This window comes from Erpetoichthys calabaricus, chromosome 9 (genome assembly GCF_900747795.2).
Source record: "Erpetoichthys calabaricus chromosome 9, fErpCal1.3, whole genome shotgun sequence".
NCBI lineage: Eukaryota > Metazoa > Chordata > Cladistia > Polypteriformes > Polypteridae > Erpetoichthys > Erpetoichthys calabaricus.
The window spans coordinates 41,157,328-41,172,635 of record NC_041402.2 but is presented as its reverse complement, the minus strand read 5'-3'; the positions used below and the strand labels follow the sequence as shown (position 1 = coordinate 41,172,635).

The following is a 15,308-nucleotide window of genomic DNA, read 5'->3' as shown; positions in this document are numbered from 1 at the left end:
GCTGAAAATGGTGCTTTGCATTTATATGTAAATAATAAATAAAAAACTCAATAATTTCAAGCAGTAATAGCCATTCGCAACACCAGCATTGTCTGGGCTGTATTTTTAAAATTAAATTAAATGTATTTTGATAAAAAAAAGGTATCAATTTTAACAAAATAAGAACATTTCTGGGTGTGTCCAGACATTTGACTGGCACTGTGTATTTGGGTTGTTTTTGCAAGGCTCCAAGCAGACTTTCATTCTGTAAAATCAGGACCTATTAGTGTTCAGAGTATTATTTCCATTTGGCTATAAATTTTAACAAAGGACTACAGAGATTACTACTGCTTTTGGTAGATTAAGCTTTCATTTCTGTTATTACCAAGGACAGGATCCAGCTCTGTAAGACTCTATAAGAATATTTACAAATGGGATTTTCAAACAGTAAGATGCCTCTCTCCTCCTTTATGTGGAAAATAAATATTTGACAAATATTATACAGAGACAGGAAGTGAAAGACAAGAGAGGATATAATTAGAATGAAGGCTGCACAGCTGGCCTTCTTGATAAACTTTAGAGGTCGTAACAACTTCTCTTAACTGGGTTTTCCTTATTTTTAATTTCCACAGAGTTTAAACAAAAAAAAGAAAAAGAAAAAACAGTCAGCATCAAGTGTCCTCCAAGTCACTCCTGCACCCACACATTTCCTACAGTTCACCAGACAGTTGATTTAGAAGCTTATTAAGTTTATTGTATTAGATGTATTTACTTTAACATTTCCATTCTTTTCAAACTATGCTTCACATTACACTGCTATGGAGTCATTATGTTTTCTTTCCCTTGCTGCTCATTATGGTCTTAGCTATTGCACAAGCCCTCTGAGAAACAACATAAAGCAACACGTTCAGCCTGGCTATTAACTAAACAAATGAGCTTCAAGAACTAAATAAACACTCTCCTCTCATTTGTTAAATTTCTTACGTTCTCACTTCCACTCTTATTTACCCACAATCTCATACACACAAGCACACTTGGTTAGTTTTGAACTGCAAATTAACCTTTTATGCAAATGTTAGGAATACAGAAGGAACCAAAGCATGAATAGAAAGTTCACAAGAGCACAGCAAATAGGATGTATCCAAAAATGCATTTGCTGTTCTAGTTGGCCAGTTCCCCAATGCTACCACTAGATGTCAGTGACAAACCTCAGATTTCCCTCATGGTCTTTGTGGTGCCGCTGCTGCCAGGCCAACTGTGCTATGGCACATATGCATGAACACGTTTTCTGGTTTTTCTCCTGACGTTTAGGAAAAAGCAGGCATATTAAGGAACTTTCTTTAAACTGAAGTGAGAGTGTTTTCACTCGGCTGCTATGACAACCCATAAGATCTCTAAACATCTCTCTGCGTCAGCTGTGAACCTCTTTCTGCTTTAGAAACAGCAGCTAATGCAAATAAATGCAGACACACATATGGTGAATTCAGAAAGTATTCTGACCTCTTCACTTTTTCATATTTTGTTACATTGCAGTGTTTTCTAAAATCATTTAAATTCATTTCTTTCTTTCTCAAGAAACATTCCCAGAGTGACAAAGTGAAACAAGAGTTCAGGAATTTTTGTTATATTATTTATATTATTGTTATATATTATAAAAAAAATCTTGGAAGGCTTGGAAGGAGACAAGACATGATTTTCTCGGTGACACTTTAACGTCCCGCGAGACATGGCAGTGAGACAAAAGAACAACTGCTGTACTGGCTTTTAAATGTTCAAAGCACATGCAGATCACACAGCACGGCAGCAGCAGCAGGCCAGAAGCTGATTGAGCAAAGAGGAGGTAAAGAAAATGTATTTGTTTCCCATTGTATCACTGTTTAAGAGGGGGTTTTGAAGGAGCGACTACATCTCCGTAGCATGCGTTCAGCCCCACTCTTCACAATGCGAGTGGCAGAGACGCGAAGTGGCTGGCACGTAGCGCACCACTGGGGTGGCAGGGAGGTGTTGGGGGTTAGGGGATAACAAAGCCCCCTAGTATTAAAAATAAAAAAATGAAATATCACATGAACACAAATACTCAGGCCCTTTACTCAGTACTTAGATGAAGCAACTTTGGTGAAAATTTCAACCTTCTTGGTCTGATGTGATAAGCCTCACAAACCTGGATTTGGGGATTTTCTGCCATCGTTCTCTGCAGATCTTTTCAAGCTCTGTCAGGTTATATGGAGACTGTCAGTGGACAGCTAATGTCAGGCCTGTCCAGAGAGAATAATTGGCTGGGCCACTCAAGAACATTCACAAAGTTGTCCCTATGCCACTCTTATGTTGTCTGCTTTGTGCTTGGGGTGTTGGACATGTTAGAAGGTGACAGTTCAGCATATTCTCAGGTCCAAAGTGTTCCATAGCAGGTTTGTTTTTAGGATATCTCTGATCATCCCTGAACCCTGACTTATTCTCCCTGTCTCTGCTGCTGAAAGACAACCTCACAGCAACAGCTGTCAATGCCAGGCTTCACTATTGCACAGGTGATGAGCGGTGCTTGGTTTTCCCCTTTGACATGATGGTAACATGGTAATCTTGGTTTGATCAGACGAGATAATTTTATTTCTCATAGTCTGAGAGTCCTTTCAGTGCCTTTTGTCAAACTCTGAGTGGGCTTTCATATATCGTTTGCAGACTACTATAGTAAAGTTCAAATTAGTGAACTGCTGCTGTGATGGATGCCCTTCTGGACGTTTCCCCATACTCCACACAGGTTCTCTAGAGCTTTTCCAGAGTGACCATCTGGTTCTTGGTCACCTCTCTTACCAAACTCCTTCTCCCACACTTGCTCAGTTTGTCCAGGAAGCCAGTTCTAGGAAGATTCATGGTTGTTCTAAGCTTCTTTCATTCAAGTTTAGAGGCCAGCGTGCTTCAGGGAACTTTGAATGGTGTAGCCAGAATGCAGCCTCGATATAATAATGTGTCTAAGCTCCGCAAGTAATTCCTTTGACCTCATGGCTTGTTTTCTGGTCTGCTACAAATTGTCAGCTGAGGACCTTCAATAGATAGGTGTGTGCCATTCGTAATCCTGTCCATTCAATTGAACTGACCACAGGTGGACTCCAAACAAAGCATAAAAAGATCTCAACAATGATGAATGGAATGGGATACACCTGTGCCAGATATGAAGTGTGACATTTCACCTTTTCACTTTTAATAAATTTGCAAAATCCCTATATACCTGTTTTCAGTTTGTCATTCTTTGTCAATCTGGGCATAAGGCTGCAAAATAACAAAATTTGAAATAAATGAAGGAGCCCAAGTACTTTCTGAAGGCACTGTATGCATTGCAAGCACATAACAGTATTACTCAAAATTCACAATTTGCAGATTTTTCAGCAGATCTTTTGCTGCTGTCTAAACCTGCATACGCTAGTCATATCTTTCCAAATTAAATTCATCCAGTGAGGTGGCCATGAGTGGATGGCCTGGAGCCCCTGCAGATTTTATTTTTTCTCCAGCCGTCTGGAGTTTTTTTTTTGTTTTTTCTGTCCTCCCTAGCCATTGGACCTTACTTTTATTCTATGTTAATTAGTGTTCTCTTATTTTAATTCTTATTTTGTCTTTTTCTTTCTTTATCATGTAAAGCACTTTGAGCTACATTATTTGTATGACAATGTGCTATATAAATAAATGTTGTTGTTGTTGTTTGTTCAAGGACTTCAGTTCCATTGCTAAGCTGTCTGTTATTTAGGTGTGTGCATGTTCTCTCTGTGGCCTTTTCTTCATCACTTTATTTTCCTCTCAATCACTTGTGTAGTGAATTAACAGGGTGGTCAAACGTAGTGTGCTGTAGGCGTGTATATGCAACTCTGCACTGCAATAGATTAACATCCTGATAAGGGAGGGGGTCCTAACTTGTTGCTAATGAAACTAAGAAAGCCTCCGACTCTCTGTCATCTTGTAGTGAAATTAACAGGTGCATAAAGTTGAATCAATTATTATACCTTTTTAAGAATTTTACTGCACTGTTGCTTCAGCCCTGTATGTTTGTATCTTATGGAAGAGGCTTATCTGCCTTTCTAGATTCTGAGGCAGGAACAGATTGTCCCAGCAAAGCTAGAGATAAAGTCGTTGGTGTGTGCTGCGATGCAAGAAAACTCTGGGCCATGTTACAGTTACAATTAAGGATAGCAAAGTCCCAATGGAAGTCTACTGTTGACTGATTCATTAAAAGAAAACTATAAATAAAGGTTATGAAAAATAAAACACACACCATACAGATATTTGCATAGCTTTCCCTAGCTAGTAGCTAGTAGTCTGGGAACTGCCTGCCATTTCTATAACAATAAATCTGAATGAGCACACCATCAATGTTGTTCTGATTTTTATTTAACTGAGTTAGAAACATAAAATACATGGCTGCCAGTTTGAGTAGAAGGATGTGAACTAAGATGATGCTCATATGCTGCAAGCTCTTACATTTTCTTATTATGGCGGAAATGACTCCCAGTAATTCATTTTCTTTCATACAACATACAGCCATTTTCATTTGTCATCCCCCCAGATTAGTTAGATTCTGGAGTATTGAACTGTCTGACTCCAGTAAATCTATCAAGCTTTGATCCTGTGTATTCTTCACGTCATTCCAGCTCTGATTTTACTTATCTGAATCTGGAAATTCTAATGAAAATTTATGGAGGCATTTCCAGGAAAATACAAAGGTCATGCATAGGGTGAATAGAGCCACCTGTGTATCTGGAAATAACTTAAGTGGCGGTTTAAAGTCACCACTTACATAAATATTGAGTATGGAGTTGAGAGACGAGAAAGAGAAAGTGAGATAGGTGCTAGTCAGGAGCCTAACAAAGGTCTAGTGGTGGAGAAGTGGAGGGACTGACATTTGACTTGGTGAATATCAGGAACAACAAACAGCCCTCAGGAAAGGCCTAGGAATGGCTCTGAACGATGGAGTTTAATGGGAATAAGAATGGCCAGGGACCTTAAGCTACAGTGTCACATAAAAAGGATCCCGATACAATAATATTACCTGTTCATATTTTGAAATATGTGAAGTATTATAATTCAATTCTCCAATATATCACTACTAATTGTTGCATTTTCATGGAATAAAGTTCACGGTGACATAATATCTCTGTAGGCCAAAATTGTCAGTTCTGTTACACCTAATCATAATGGAGAACACATTTGAAATAAATTGTTTAAATAAATAGAAATACAGTGATCCCCTGCCTATCGCTGAAGTTACATTCCAGACCCATCAGCAACAGGTGAAAATCCGCAATATAGAAAGACCATATAAATAAACATTTTTTTATAGTTTAAGCCTTAAAATACCCCTCCCACACACTTTAAACACATGTAAACTTATCAAAACACACTTTGTAAACACATATGATATGTGGATGTTGGGCTAAGGATATGAGTAACATAATAATAATAATAATAATAATGTAGCGTACCATCAATTCATTCAAGCCATAATGGCGAGCGATGTCCACGTAACACTTTCCTTCCCTTCTTAGAAGATGCAGGACGCTTGGGAGCCATCATAGGGCTTAAAATAAAACAAATATTTCAAAAAAAGTTTGCTCACAACAATCGGACCACAAGCAAGGTACGCGATACGCAGGGAACTGAGATGTGTCGGGGACCCACGCTCGCTGTTCTTGCTTACACCATATTAGCAGCAGCCAATAAGAGCCCAAGAGAATGAAAATCCCGCTCTGATTGGTTTAGTCTTCTCTTTCAGCCAATAATGGGCCATGTAAGAAATCATCTGGGTACTGTAATGTGAAAGTCTTTGTCTACCGTAGTGACTGCTGAAAACCGTATGCTTTGTTATGAATTGGCTGCAAAGTACACTACAGGTAGATGTACTTATTGAATTTTTCCGTGATATAGCGGTGGCACGATAGTTGAACCGCGATACAGTGGAGGATCACTGTATATCTTTAAAATTTGGGTGGCTACATGTATGTACAGTATGTTTTCACAATAATTTATTTATTAAACATCTACAGTAATCCCTCCTCCATCGTGGGGGTTGCGTTCCAGAGCCACCCGCGAAATAAGAAAATCCGCGAAGTAGAAACCATATGTTTATATGGTTATTTTTATATTGTCATGCTTGGGTCACAGATTTGCGCAGAAACACAGGAGGTTGTAGAGAGACAGGAACGTTATTCAAACACTGCAAACAAACATTTGTCTCTTTTTCAAAAGTTTAAACTGTGCTCCATGACAAGACAGAGATGACAGTTCAGTCTCACAATTAAAAGAATGCAAACATATCTTCCTCTTCAAAGGAGCAAACAAATCAATAGGGCTGTTTGCTTGTAAGTATGCGAAGCACCGCGGCACAAAGTTGTTGAAGGCGGCAGCTCACACCCCCTCGTCAGGAGCAGAGAGAGAGAGAGAGAGAGACAGATAAAAAAAATCAATACGTGCCCTTTGAGCTTTTAAGTATGCGAAGCACCGTGCAGCATACTTAAAAGCTGCACACAGAAGGTAGCAACGTGAAGATAATCTTTCAGCATTTTTAGACGAGCGTCCGTATCGTCTAGGTGTGCGAACAGCCCCCCTGCTCACACCCCCTACGTCAGGATCACAGATAGTCAGCGCAAGAGAGAGAGAAAGAAAAGTAAGTTGGGTAGCTTCTCAGCCATCTGCCAATAGCGTCCCTTGTATGAAATCAACTGGGCAAACCAACTGAGGAAGCATGTGAAATTAAAAGACCCATTGTCCTCAGAAACCCGCGAAGCAGCGAAATATCCGCGATATATATTTAAATATGCTTACATATAAAATCCGCGATGGAGTGAAGCCGCGAAAGGCGAAGCGCGATACTGCGAGGGATTACTGTATATCCAAGAAACATGCATTTAACACCTCTTGCTTCTGAAATACTAATAATAGTAATGTGGTAAATAACTATACAGAAAAACCTTCTGTAACTCTCTGCACACCTGGGGCCTCATGTATAAACGGTGCGTACGCACAGAAATGTTGCGTACGAACCTTTCCACGCTCAAATCGCGATGTATAAAACCTAAACTTGGCGTAAAGCCACGCACATTTCCACGGTAACTCATTCCTTGGCGTATGCAATTTATCTGCCCGGTTTTGCAGACTGGCGGCACCCAGCGTCAAAGCAGTGCTACTGTTCCTGTGTGCTCATCCTTTCTTTCTTAGATCCACATTCCTGGCGCGGCTTTATAAATACACTGAAATTAACTGCATATTGTTTATTAGTGTAATGCATCTGATTGTAATTAACCTGTAGCAATATAATGGTCCAGGGAATAGCCATAGTATTCCAAATACCATAACTGCTTTAGCGTTGTAACTCTCACTGCATCTTCTTTCAGCTGATCCCATTAAGGGTTGCCACTGCGGATCATCTTTTTCCACATTACTCTCACTGCACCACTCGGAGTATTTATATTACTGTATCTGAGTGGGAAATCACAGCAGCAGCTGATTGTAAAGAGAATTATCGGTACACAGCATGAAGCAGATGCTGCCTGAGCCACAGCAAACGCTTTAGTCCCTGTACGGACTTCGCGGTTTAGAAGCAGTTTCATCCCAAGAACTCTAAACGCAATAAATCAGTCCATCAAGTGCTCCTTGTAGAACTGTTTGTACTTATAAGTACAATTACCCCACTGTAAACTTGCACTACAGTTATAATATTGCACAACCTGCGCAACTTTATAAAGCGCGTATTTACATGTGATGACGGTATTCATTTCTAAGACGAAATGCAGCAAAACATGTTGATTATATTATACAGATAAAACTTTAACTTCATTTAAATAATCTGTATTGTTAATAATTAAACATGTGAGGACACGGTGCCGCAGCGCTAGCTAGTTCAGTAATTGTTCCTGCCTTGCGCTGTATTCTTGCTGGTGCTGACGCGACACTGGAAAGATAGACGGATATAATAATTAAACACGTACTACTAAGATATTTCAATGTTCCTTAAAAGTTTTGAAGAATCGAAGTTCTAAGCTTACAGATGGCTTCACGTCTATTACATAGCTTATTGTGTGGCGATTGAGTTTTTGGAGAAAGAAAAGTAAGGACAGGAATTGGAGGTTAGTACGTTTGAAAGAGACAGTACTGCTGTGATAAATTATTTCATTGAAGGTTGCGCATGGCGCAGCAAGCCTCTTGCGTGAGATATGAACAATCACTGCGCCACCGTGTTCCCATGTTTAATAACATGCTTTCATTCCTATCATCATGAAAAAGATATCACATATACATCTCAGTATTTTAATTATTCAGAGAGCTGTAATATCACGAATGTAATGGATTATGTGTCCTGTCGGAGAAAGAGAAAGCCCGTTTAAAAAGCAGGTAGTGGTTCATACACATAGAGCACATAGAAGATCAAATACAGAACAAAGCATTTAACATGCCACTTTAGTTACAATGGGATTTGAGAAACTAGTAAATTAAACAATTTTAAGATGAAGTTTATGATGTTCTACTTTAATGGCAAAATAAACTACGTGATTAAAGTGGAAATTTCGAGATTAAAGTTGACATTTCGTGCTTTTTTCCCCACTGTGTGCCTTTTTTTTGTCTGTACCCTAATAAGCTTTCATATGACACTCAGACGGTGGGCTACGACTCGCTTTTTCACGGCGACTTTGATATGTGATTTCTTTTTTATTTCGGGCACTGTGCGACTTTGTGAAGTTGAGCCTTCGAGTTTCTCCGACACTCTGTCACTCGATCAGCTTCCTTTTGTTGATTATACCACTGTTTAAACCAACAAATAGTACGTTTTTCCTTTGCCTCCACTTGGTATTCGCTGAAATTCTTATATTTTCTCCCGTGCTTTTCCCATTGTCTTTTCACAGAAGGCTATTTATATTGATTTGCATATTCAAAGAGGCGTAATTCTGGGAGGAGTTGGGGCGGGACAGAAGGCGCGTGCACGTGCGTTACTTTTCACGCTGATCGGGATTTATGTAGTGGAAGAACGTGAAAGTATGCGTGCGCACAGATTCCTGCATCTGGATTTTTCTGTGCGTACGCACAATCCCGCTTTTGTGCTTACGCCATGTTATAGTGTGAGTTCTACGCACGGCGTTATACATGAGGCCCCTGGTGGGTGGAAAAGAACACAAAATGGCAGTGACTACAACTCAAAATGAAGCTCAATATGGTGGCCCGATTATCATTATAACAAATATTTTGATAACATTAAAATAATTTTTGTATCAAAAATGTATAGAAAAGTGTTTTCACTAACATTCAAAATGATAATGTTATGACAGAAGGTAACATTTCTGTCTGGTAAGGGAGTGCCAAGGTGACAGACTGGTATAAGAATGTAGCCTTTTGTATTACTGAACAAATATAAATGCCTCTTAACAGAATACTCCACCCAAAATGTGTTCTTGTTATATGTTGCTGATGCCCTGTAGTTTGTAGTTATGTGGAGTGTAGAGAAAAAAAAAGTTTTAAGGTATAATAGAAGCCAATGGTGTGCAATGGAAATGTACAAAAATGTCCATGGAAAAATGGAAAAAACTCATGTTACTCATGTTGCATAATCCACGTGTCAGTTATCCAGCTGTATACTCAAAAAGTGGAAAACGCATGGTTATTGGTAATTTATTAAGTTTACATTTCTGGAATTACCAGTGCACATCAAAAACAGGAAACCTAAAGTCTCATTGGAATTGCAGTTTTTGAGTTAAAGACAGGACTCTTGACCAATCAAATGAGGGAGATTCAGATTGGTTGTACATGCAGTGGGTTCCTTCTCCAAGGGGAGATTGCAAAAGATGTAAGGATCAGTTTATTCAGGTATTAAAATGCATTTCTTTTTCCCTTTCAGAGATTCAGAGATCAAAGCTGGACAGCAAGTGGTGGTGAGTGTTTCTTTCCAACCCACTAAGCCTGGTCTGAGGAAACTGCTGGTGGATTTTGAGACAGACAGGCTAAAAGACATTAAGGGCTCCACTTTTGTCATAATACAAGGTGGCAATCAATAAACTGCCAAATGCTGGACCTGGACGTCCACTGTGAAGAGGGTGACTTCAGCTTTGCACCACAGGAAACAACTAGAGAACTTACAAGAATAGCTCTTACCAGGACTTCCCTGTCTAATAGTTTTCTGTTGTTCCTCAGTGTGTCTTTATGCAAGTCTTTGGGGGCCTTCCTAATTCCCAAGGGTCCATATTCCAACTTTCTTTCAATTCTTGCTATCCCCATGTGTAGTGGCAGTGCTGACTAGGAAAGGACCTCTTAAAGGTCTGTTTGAGTGCTACAGTATATTACATCTACAGCCTCTGGGAAAAGCCCTGAGGAAAGAGGCCAAAGATGTACACACTTCTCAATTTTCCCTTTTAAATAATGAATCTACAGCCAAGCCCGGGCACTAATCAGTCTTTAGCTTGTCCTTAAAAATATATTAATTTAAAATGGAGCGTAGACAGACCAAAATCACCCTGACCCTGAACTTTATAGCCTTCCTCTGAGAATATGATCTTAGAGTGATGTGTTAATAATGGGAAAAATCTCCAGCTTTTATATAGTAAGGAAAAGCAGAATCTGGTTGGGTGCAGATGCACATGAAAGTTGTCTTTTTTATGCATATTATGGGTTATGAACTAGGACAAATTATTTTCTCAACCACATAAAAAAACTAATCTTTTTGCCATTAGTGCAATGAGAAGTCAAGCAAAATGACACCTGCTATTGTCTAACTGAAGAGATTACAATATACAAGCTTTCGAGACAGCTCAGGCCCCTTCTTCAGACAGGTTTTATGACATTTATTAACGTCAAAATCATGATTTGTCCAGAGTCCTCGTTCATACTCACTATTACGTAGAGAGCAGGTATTGTTGTATCTTTTGGCACTAATAGTACGCATCAAACACCAGCCTCATGCCTGATACTGCCAACATGGTGTACCCATGTCCTTCTACTGCCTAAAGCAAGTGTGGATAATTTTTTTTTAAATTTATTTATACTTTTATTTAACCAGGAAGTCCTGTTGAGATTAAAATCTCTTTTACAAGAGAGACCTGGCCAAGGTAGCAGCCGTACACACTCACAACATGTTAAAATACAACATATACAATGTAATATCCAGACATATATTCAATGTAAGCATATATATTGTAACATACAGCATATACAATATAATACAGTCTCCACAATTAGATAGCTACTGTACATATCCACACTGACCCCTTAAGAAAAACAACTATATGTCTCCTTCACTACATTCTTTATGATACCCTTAAATTCATCACTGGATATAAATGTATCTAATTGTAGATCTTTCTGCAAATTATTCCATGTCCATGATACATAATAAGAATAATGCAGTTTTCCTCAGATGGGTGAAAACCCGGGGTACAATAAAATGCAACCACTTGGAGGAGTGTAACTGGCAGCTACCAGAACTAAGAGTAGGTAAGCTGGAAGTTTACCCAGAATCACTTTATAGATAAAAATATACCAATGTTGTTGTCTGTGAGTGGTCAATGATGTCCAACTAAGCCAATCATAAGAATGCGATGATGAGTAAGAGACTGTGCATTTGTAATAAAATGCAGAGATATATGGTACACAGAATCTAGGCCCCGTAAGATAGACGAGGATGCATGCATATACAATATGTCACTGTAATCAATCACAGGCACAAAAGTAGCTTCCACAAGGTTTTTCTTGGCTTTTAAAGTAAAGCAAAATCTATTTTTAAAATAAAAACCAATCTTCACGTCCAGTTTCCTAACTAATGTAGTTATATGTACTTTGAATAAAAGTTGATCGTCTATCCATATTCCCAGATACTTATATGAAGACACCCGTTCAATAGATTTGCCAACGATTGTGAAAATCCAAAAATATTCTAACAACTACAAATGAGCTTTTGAAAAGACCATAAGCTTTGTTTTCTGGGCATTTAAAAACCATTTTAGGCTCAGCAAAGCAGTCTGTAGTGATTGAAACACAGTCTGAAGCTGTTTCACTGCCTGCATTATAGAAGAAGCATATGTAGAAATAACCGTATCATCGGCGTAGAGATGTATTTTTGCTTGATTGTCATTACCCAGATCATTTATAAAAACAGAAAACAGAGTGGGACCCAGAACGGAGCCCTGGGGGGCACCTTTGGTTATTTCTAAAAAATTGGATTTGTAGCCCTCTGCATAATACTGTAGTTGGATAATAGTTGATAATAGATGACTCCTTTTCAATAAAGTTAGACTTTTGGGTCAATGAAATAATGTCAAAACAGCCTGCAATAAAAATATTTTCTAAATTATTAGGGCATGATAAACATGTTTATATATATATATATTGTACTAAGTAAAATATTTATACTGTATAAGCAAATGTACAGTACTGTTATAATTAGTATTCTATAGTAAAGGGAAATTTGTAAATGTGTTTGTTAAGAAATGGAGTCAGGACCATATCGAAAAGGGCCTGCAAATAAGCACCAGAGCATGTGAGGATCTCCACTGGTCTGTCCAAACTAGCCAGCACACTCAGTACTGCCTGAGGCTGTGACCTACCAGGGCCACTGACCTTAAACTCAAATTTATAATCTCTATGATGTCTCCAAAGAGAAAGGAAACTGTAAAAAAGCTTTAACTTGAAGAGACAAACTGAACAAAGGAATCGTTATATAGGAGCGTCCATTATAAAAGTAGAAAGGTACAAGGAAATGCTCAAAAGAACAAAAAGGAGTTACCTAAACATGCAGTCCATATCAAACAAGTCTCAATACACAATCCAGGGAAGTAATCTAAGAAACAGAGCAAAAAATAATAAAAAAGAGACAGTCATTCCAAATAGAAAGCAATACTATGGTCAGTTGAATAAACATTTAGAGACATCTTAAAATGCATATTAAGATGACTGGAACTGCATTTATGATATATCAAAAGAATAACAGATATCTGAAAATACATCTATTTCAAAGTATCTGAAATACATTTTAGGATATCTCAAACAGATTTCAATAGATATCTTGAAATGATACGCTGTACATTTTAAGATACATGAAATGCACTTCGGAGATATCTCAAAACATAATTCAAGGCATCTTGAAATCAAGTTCCTGCACATTTTGAGATATCTGAAATGCATTTTCTGATATCTCAAAATAACTTGATGTGCATTTCAAGATATCACAAATAAATTTACATATAATTCAAAATAACTTCCTGTCCATTTTCAGATACTGATAATGCATCTCCCCCCGTGTATTTCAAGATATCTGCAATGCATTTTAAGATATCTCAAATAGTTTTCAAGATATTATGAATATTAGTGAATTTTTTTGATATCTGAAATTCAATTCAAAATATTTTAAGTAAATTCAGCACATTCTCAGATGTCTCAAAATACCTTCCTGCCCATTTTCAGATAGCTAAAATGCATCACGTCCTGTGTATTTTGAAATATCTCAAATTCATTTTGAGATTTCTTAAAATAGAAAGGATGTTCCATTAAGAATAGGAACATTTGCAAAAAGTGATTTTCAGATACATTAAATGCATACAAGGTCAATTTGAGATATCTGAAAATGTATTTGAGACAAATAAAAATAATAATTTAGTGAAATAACAAAACAGTAAATACATAACATAGATATGTCATCATAATATGTGTGCAAATGAATTCTTCCAAATTCAATGTGCATTGCATTTACAGTATATTCCAAGTGCTGATTGTTACCCTGCTTTCCACAAACTTGACTTATTCAGGCAGGTTGGCCTCCTGCACCTCACATCACCAGCTCTCTGTGACTCTCTGGTCCAGTCCTTTGACCTGCTTGTTCTTGCCCTGTATTAACGAGAAAGCTCTGCTGATATGTTTGGCAAAGTGCTTAAGGATGCCATTCAAGCATCTTCATTTTAGACCGGGCTTTGTAACTGTGAGGCTTTCTTTGTTGGGTGGATGTTGATTGCTGATTTTCATGGAGTATCTTAAGGACATATTAGTGTGCTTCGTGTACTGCTTTCACTTGATTTAGTTGTGCTTTGTTGTAATGTTTTGTTTCTTAAAGAAAATAAAATTAAGAACAAGAAGATGCCATTCACTCAGTCCTCTGTTCCCTGTGTTGTAAGCAATTTTAAATTTGCCTTAATAAGCTTCTAATTCAAATGATGAAATACCCTATAATGAAACAGAAATTGTGCACTGAATAAAAACTGTGACGTCTGCTCTTAACCAAGTATATCTCATGACACCATCTCTTCCATAAAACACTGTAGCAGCATTACATTACTGCTTTTCAGGAACTGAGAGTAGGATAGATAGATAGATAGATAGATAGAAAAGGCACTATATGATAGATAGATAGATAGATAGATAGATAGATAGATAAGGCACTATACAATCAATAGATAGATAGATAACAGGACAATAAAAATGGCAAATGACAGGGATGTCTTTATGGAGACACACTTGGACTAGGATAAAGATTAAACATTCCATGATCCCAAAGACAAAACTGGAGTGACTTCTTAAGAAGAAAACACATGTCTTCCTGTGGTCTAGCCAAGGATGTTATTCTGAAGAACTTATGTGAATAGGATTGGTGAAATTGGTGGGCTGTAGGCTATTCCCATCTAAATTGTCTCAATATTCTAAGGCCAAATTTGATCTCCTCTGACTTTTTGATTTTTATTTTGTTGAAACTGGTGTTCTAGTACTGTCACCAGGTTATGAGAGACATGCTAGTAATAACTTAATTGTACGGTACACACTTAATAATAATAATAATAATAAGTCTTTGCATTTATATACTTGACAATAAACTTGAACTTAAAGACGGGGCTTCATTGAAACTCCCAATGAACTCTTACCAGAGTTGAGCCATCATTTGAGGAAGAAGTCATGACCATCTGTAAAACTGTGTCACTCACACACACACACACCCAGCAAGGCTCAAAGTGTGTATGTCATGATCTGCCTTTTAGTTTTATTTTAATCTAAACATCTCCTTAGTCATTAAACATTTTCAAAATATAATTTTTGTTTGGGCTAGAAGCTATGGAATCAAGTAGTTTATTTTTTGTTTCAATGTGTTTTTACCAATGTTATCCAAAAATGATTTTTTGAATATGTTACTTACCCCACATACTTTGTAGTGGTAGCTGAGAAACATTTTAATCTCATGTTTTCTTGGAAAAGTACTGTATGGAAGACAGATTCTCATAAACAGGATTGATAGGTGACCAATACTGGACAATGGAAAATGTAAAAAAGAAAAATAAATTTCACATTAATTGTGTTGCATAATCCATATGTCTTTTATGCAGTCACTAGCT

At 37.6% G+C, this 15,308-nt stretch overlaps 1 protein-coding gene across 1 annotated transcript in view; it reads left to right on the top strand.

Annotated features, from left to right (window-relative positions):
* tgm2l (transglutaminase 2, like) overlaps positions 1-10,937 on the top strand; it is a 55,793-nt gene extending 44,856 nt beyond the window's left edge. Inside the window, exon 13 of the mRNA XM_051931756.1 lies at positions 9,845-10,937. Coding sequence (XP_051787716.1) covers positions 9,845-10,001 — 157 coding nt within the window. The 3' untranslated portion in view covers positions 10,002-10,937. The remainder of the gene's footprint in view (positions 1-9,844) is intronic.
* The last annotated feature ends 4,371 nt before the right edge of the window (positions 10,938-15,308 follow it).